General features: G+C 35.3%; 1 protein-coding gene across 1 annotated transcript; it reads left to right on the plus strand.

Annotated features, from left to right (window-relative positions):
• Positions 1-465: 465 nt before the first annotated feature.
• On the plus strand, positions 466-6,646 carry EBAG9 (estrogen receptor binding site associated, antigen, 9; the record flags this gene model as incomplete). The annotated part of the gene is made up of 5 exons (XM_010179025.1): positions 466-551; positions 1,471-1,568; positions 4,958-5,036; positions 5,240-5,398; positions 6,539-6,646. Coding segments are annotated over exons 2-5 (429 nt in total), but the record flags the coding sequence as incomplete, so codon positions are not given.
• Between the last annotated feature and the right edge of the window lie 401 nt (positions 6,647-7,047).

Consider the following 7,047-nt stretch of genomic DNA (forward strand, 5'->3'; position numbering starts at 1 on the left):
TTCTCTACATTTCTAAGTCTCCTGTGAAATGAGATTAGGACAATGCTGGTGTTGAAGTAGAGTTAAAATGTGTCCTGTAAGGCTTTTCTCCCGTGCTACAGCTTGGTAGTGCATGCTATAATTTGGTGGTTACTTACTGATGTAAGCCTTCCATTTTACAATAAACAGGCCTGTTTGTTTAATAGCCACCCTGTCTGATTTTTCAGTAGCAGAAATTCCTTATCTGGACTGTATGTGAAGCTATATTTTCCGTACTATATTACTACAGTTTTAATGCTAGTTACATTATCTAGCAAATGAGCACCAATGAAAAAATAAATCTAAGCTCCATGAAGCTCACAAATCCCATTATGTACTTTTTAATAAAATCCTCAGGGCAGTATTGGAGCAGCCTACCTAATGATCCACCTTCCTGACTCTTCCTAACTTAAAGCCTGGAATATAGAAAGTGATTTCAATGCCATAGCATATTTGAAATCAAGCTGTCCTTCCATGGAATACTCATGGCCTGAGGAAAATGTCACAGGGCTGCCTTCTCTTCTCACCAGGAGGTATGTTAAACTTAAAACAGAAAATGCTGTTACAAGTGTAGATGTATATAATGAAAAGCTATTTGTGTAGCCTGACCTCTTCTTTACTCTGAAATATTCACCTGTAGAAGAGAGAAAAGAGATACGTGAATTATAACAGATTATTTTGACTCAGTCTGTACCTATTTGAGGGAATCTGTTGGAATAATGTCATATACTGAGTATAAATTCTCTAGTTTATCAAATTGACACTGAAAAATAGCTGCCAACATAAGTGGCTTCAGCCAAAGATCAGTTTTTTTCTTGTCTGGGTTTGCTATCATGATCCAGACGGGTATAGGAATATTGATAGATCTAGAGGTTAACTTGTACTATGGTGCACACAGGATGAACAGTCTTTCTTTGCTGATGATTTTTCAGTGACACTGGTTCTAAAATAAACAGTGGTTGTTCTCGTCATACATTGCCATCAAAACGGAAACTAAATGTGCACAGCTCATTTTGATTTTTGACTTCATGACTAAATTTATAATTTGGATATACAGAACTTGCTCAGGCAAGTGTGAGCTTCTTGCTGACGATTTTTCTGTTCTTGCATTGCTGGTGTTCAGTGCCACCGATAATGTCTAAAACGGGTCAGCTGTACAGTCACGGCAATTGATTGCCTGCACTTCCCCTTTAAAAGTATCTTTAACTGTGACTTCACCTGTAATCATGTACTGTTTCTTTAAAGGCCATATACATTAGGTACATTTATTATTCACATCAGTGAAATGTCCTGATAGTAGGCAGGTAGTGTCTCTGCTCCAGGTACTTCTCTTTTCTTGCATTAATACGGTTTCACAGAATGCTCCTTGCTTATCAGCAACCAAGGAAATTGACTTTAAGAACTATGTAAAGATGTATAATCCTCTACATCTAATTTTTTTTTCTTTTGCAGGAAGGGTTTCTCACCATGGCCATAACACAGTTTCGACTCTTTAAAATCTGTACCTGCCTGGCAGCAGTGCTTTCTTTCATTAAAAAGTTAATATGCAGGTAAACATGTCTTATTTAATTTGGTTACCTTTTATTCTGTAATCACAGGTTCTTGTGCTTCTTTACTTCTCCCAGCACCTACCCACCACATTTCCCAGTTCTGATTTTACTAACTGCAAAACAATCAAGGCAGATAAAAACTAAGTCAAGTTCATTCTTTAATCTGCATATTCCTTCAAAGTTCAGAAGTCTCTGTGGTGCAGTTATGTGTGTATTTTGTGGTAAGGTAGTATTTTCTACAAGCTATGACAGAGTTTTAAAATTGCTTTTTAAAACTACTCTGTGTCAAACTTGAAAAAATTTGTCTTCCATGTTTTCTGGAAGTACTTAGCAAGTGACATACTGTTTTTTTAAGAGGTTAAATTGATGACAGCATCCACCGAGTCATGAGTCAGTAGGCTTTCATTATAAATGTAAGTGATCTGCATCCTGCTTTGTCAAGAAGCAGTTGCCCAAGACTTCAGATTCTTCTGCCCATTCAAGATTCTTTCAGAAATTTTGAAGACAGGGATTAAATTAAAGTTCAAGGGAACTGCTTTTTTTTTTCTTTATGAATGTGACTTATTTTTGCTTACTCTTGTATGTCATACTTAGTGTTCTTTTGATTTGTAGACCCATGAATCCAGCAGCGTTGTTCTAGAAGCATTCAAAAACCCCTCAAGAGTTACGGTTGTATAATGGTAGAGTTCAAGAGTACCTGAGGTAGATCTTCACAGCACTGTGCTGTCATCTGAACTACTGTTGCTTCTTGCCACTCTTGCAGAATGTTGTTTTACATAAACAAATAGCAGTCCAGAGGAATGTATTCTCCTTTTGTGTATATTGACTACAGCTTTGCCAGTGAGGTTAAAACATATGCAGAATATGTGGTAGACAAAAAAATGACTATTTCCTTTTCAACTTTACTTATTCTAAGAATAAAAGGAAGCTCTCAACTGGTTGGTAAATTCATTGCAGATGTAGTGAAGCTTTAAAAAGATGCTAATGCTGCATACAACTGTATAGATGTCAATCTTAGTTCTGTGATTTGGATTCCAAGTATTCTTAATTTAAGAATACTCAACTGTTCAAGTTACAAAAGAAGTCAAAACACTGAGTTGATGATTGTTTCTGTATTATGTGGACCTTAGTCTCTAAATGTTAAGATAGCTTTTATAAGCAGATAATTGTTTAGTAGGTGTAACGACAGTATTTTCCTCTGTTTTTCAACTTTTGAATGGACTAAATCCTTGAAATGAACATCTGAGGAACTGCTTAGGAGTAAAAAGTAAAACTTTCCTTCTGTGTATAACAGTTAGTTGAAAGAATGAAAATTTAAAATCATTCACATAAGCAAGTCAGTGGATCATATTAGTTCAGTCCACTAACTATAGATGTTTTTCCTGTTTAATGTCAGCTGCAAAGCATGGCTCAATAAATTTTGTTTTCCGGTAATGCACTGCTGAATATGAGTATGCCTGATAACCAGCAAATGTGATTTAATTAAATGTGCATTTTAATTCAATGGATATGAGCTAGTAATTGATTATATATTTTAGACTAGTTTTTATTTTAAAAGATCTTGCATTTTCTAGTCAGTCTAGTGTAAAGCCTATGTATAGTACTAGTCATCTCTTTAGTTAAAACTTTATTTGATAAACAGCAGCCTCCCTGAATTCACTGTTTCCAGGAAGTAAAAGGTCTAAGTATAAAAAGAGATGAAACTTTATTCTGTTTAAAATCTCTGGTTATCTTCTCCGCCTGAGAAGTCTGAATGCTGCTAATTAGTAAGGAAAAACAAAACTAAGAATTCTTGAGGCATTTGGCATTAAGAGCAGAGATCAGTATTTGTCTCATGATAGTTGTGAAACAACCTTTCCTATAAGTATCTTGCTTTCTTTGTGGAGAAAGATGAGATACGTAGCCTTCCTCTGCTGCCCTGTGTAGCATGTTCTTTTCCACATTTGTGACAGAAGCTGTTTCCTCCCACCACACCCCTGTCAGTGAAGTCATTTTGGCTAAATGAATGTTTGTTGTAAACCACTTGCTGAAGTCTTCTAGATCATATAAATAGGGAAATATATATAATTGCAGAAGTGATGGCATATAATAGTATTAAAGATATGTATGCTGTACAGGTCTGAAGGAGGAGTTTTCCAAGCTTGGGCTTCCTTTAGACATACCAAATAAATCTAGTCACCCAGAACCAGAAGTCTGTAATGTGTCTGAGGGAACAGTTTTTTCACCATCCTTTACCCCTAAACTATGTTGCTTTTCAGCTTAAAGGAGCAGTTTTTAAAGAGGCTAGTGTTAATTATATAAAGCTTGAAAATTTGATGTCAGTACCTGATCTTTGCTAAGGAAGACTCTATTGGGCTTAAAGTAGGAAAAATATATCTAAACACTCACCAGCATGCAGCGGAGGTGGTATTGCAAGCAATTAAGCTGTTCTGAATTGATGATAGAATCTTCTGTAATAGTAAAACTAATGGATATGAACTCCAGATTGTAGTTTCCTAGTTGTATTCTCATCAGTAGTAATAAATGAAGCCTAACTTTTCCAAGCTGAATAAGGTCAGTTACATGACTGTCTTGCTATGGGAGCTTACATTCCTTAGGGAGAACATGAGTGTGAGCCTGAATTTCATTCTCTTTTGTTGTAAGGTTCTAAAATATAGCAAATAATATTTGCTATATATTAATATTTGAATATTAATATCAAATATTAATATTTGAATTATTATTGTGATCTTTGAACACTGTCATTAAGTAAATATCTAGGTGGTTTATTTGTAATGCAATAGTGTTTGTCTTCAATTAAAAATATTTGATACAGTTGCCGAAATGCCTTCATTGAAACAGTGTTCTTTAAGTGGAAACATGTATTGGATTACTTGCATAATCTTGTGCTACCTCTGTTTATACTTTGAAGGAAAAGTGCTTTAGAGGGGCTTTCAAATCAAGCAGCTCAAAGTGATTTGTTAGACAGCTTAACATCTAAGACAAGTAGCTTTCTCAGCTTACAGTAGAAATGGTTATCTTTAAACAACAGATCAATAGTGTTTGCTTCATAAGCACTGACAGTCTAAAAATTGTAACTGACTATCCAAAACCAAATGAGTTAATTTGTCCATTTTCATATTTCTCAGAGTTGCTTCTCCTCTCTTTCTGCTGCAGTTGGAAAAATAAATTGCACTTTGAAATTCTTGTTGAACCACTTTAAATTCATGATGAAATTCCTTTGTTTAGCAGACTTTTACTGGCAGTAATTAATACTAGAGTTGTTAAAGCACTTAATGTTTTAGCCATGACTATTTTCAGCAGTGCTGTTCTCAGACTTCCTTTTTGTTTTTTTTAAACTTAGTGCTCATGTTTTCAGAGCTTGGAGGAATCCTACATTTTTCTTTCAGGTCTGGAAGAGGGCGAAAGTTAAGTGGAGACCAAATAACTTTGCCAACCACAGTGGATTATTCATCTGTTCCTAAACAGGTAATTGCTTAAGTGATCGATGACTTAATCACTCTGTTAAGTGATTATCTGTTTTACCAGTCCTACAACAGATTGGTATATATCTTAGAAAGATAAAACATTATTATATGCTATATGATATTAAGTGTATATCTTAGTAAGATCTAAGAAGACAGGTTTTTACTTGCAGATCATGTTAACTTGTACCATGTACTTCTATTCAGCCAGAAGTAGAAGACTGGTCTTCGTGGGATGAAGATGCACCTACCAGTGTGAAGATTGAAGGTGGCAATGGTAACGTGGCTGCTCAGCAAAATCCTTTGGAACAATTGGAACCTGATTATTTCAAAGATATGACACCAACTATAAGAAAAACTCAAAAAGTAGGTATTGCACTTTCAACCATGCTTACAGAGAGTTTTCCTTGCTTTAAAATAAGCTACAAGAAAATTGGCAGCTTATAGAAGGTGCTTCTGGCAAAGTTAAGCTGTCCTGTTGAAATGAGAATAGGTGCGGATGTCTAGTCTAACATGTTGAACTAAAAATACTGAGACTTTGAGATCTTACCAAATGGGATGCTCATTCCTGTTTGCATTTTTAGTCAGGATGGATTACAGACCTCCTGAGGCCCCTTGCAAACTGAATCTTCCTGTGGTCCTGTGAACTGGAGATGATACTGGGGTCAGTTTTCTGTACATTCAGGATCTGCAGCATTCTGTGGACTAAATTCTTTTAAGGATTTTAATCTCCCAAAATCTGGGGAGCAGAGCAGGACTGGGGGAGAGGTAGATTTCTCCTTTGTATCTAATGACATTTTTTGACCTAATAGATTGAACTTTCAGCTACTGAACAAAACTCGAAGAGTCTATGCTGTTTGAATACTGTATACTGGGTTTAGTTTAAACGTATCTGTAGGAATGACTGCAGGCACCATAAGGAACATTGCTGCTATCTTGGCCTTGTTATCACCCTTAAATATGAATTTGCCTTTGTATTTCCACCAAACATGGGCTCAATATGAACCCCAGGATCTAAGGTGGAATCTACTCATGTTACTGTTCCTATTTGCAATGCCTGGAAATGGAACTTCAGTCAAATAAGAGTCTGTGATTGCTAAATAAGATAATCTACTTTTCTTTCCTTTCTTGCATTGGTACTAGCATTTGTACAGTCAGTGGAACTGAATCTACCTCTTTTGGAAGCAGCAGAGACTTAAAGTAGGCTAAACAAAATAAATGACTAAGTTCATATCTTGAGGTCAAGACAAGTAAGGGATACGTGATCTTAGCAACTATAATAAATTTGCTAATAAGCCTTTTAGGGGAGAGCATTAGTGCATATTTTTCAGCCAAATCAGTACAGAGCTTTACCAGTTGATGCAATAGTGAATTGCACTTCAACTATTGAAACTTAAATAGTCTGCACAGTTAATCATATCTTCATAGATAGAGTTATATGGTCACCAAGGAATCTGTGCAGTGCTTTGACTTACCACTTTTCATTCCTTTTCTTAATATTTTCAGATAGTTATTAAAAAACGAGAGCCTTTAAATTTTGGAATTCCAGAGGGAAATGCAGGATTCTCTAGCAGATTAGCAGCCACACAAGATATTCCTTTTATTCACCAGTCTGTAAGTATGCTTTAAGTATTGATTTTGTATTTGACAGTTAAATGACTGTTCTGTAGGAGACAAAATAGTCTGCCAAAGGCCTGCATTGTGGAGAGCAAGAGGAACAGTTATGGAATAATGTAAATTGTTTTAAAATTGAGTATTTGGTTCAAAGCAATGAAGTAGTTAATGGGATTTTAACTAATTTATTCTAGTGCGAAACTTAAAAGTTTAGTGATAAAAAAGGTAAGAAGCTTCCAAACATTTGTATACTGGCAAATCTTCTAAAGAAACAGATGATACATTATTTTGGATTCCACACATCAGGGTCCTAACAGAAGAGTAGGATTTTTTTTTAAAAAAAAACAGCTTTTGTGTTACATTTGCTTTATTATCTTGGAGATATTTTGAAATTTCTCCCT

The sequence above is a fragment of the Mesitornis unicolor genome, unplaced genomic scaffold (genome assembly GCF_000695765.1).
Source record: "Mesitornis unicolor isolate BGI_N332 unplaced genomic scaffold, ASM69576v1 scaffold9852, whole genome shotgun sequence".
Classification (NCBI taxonomy): Eukaryota; Metazoa; Chordata; class Aves; order Mesitornithiformes; family Mesitornithidae; genus Mesitornis; species Mesitornis unicolor.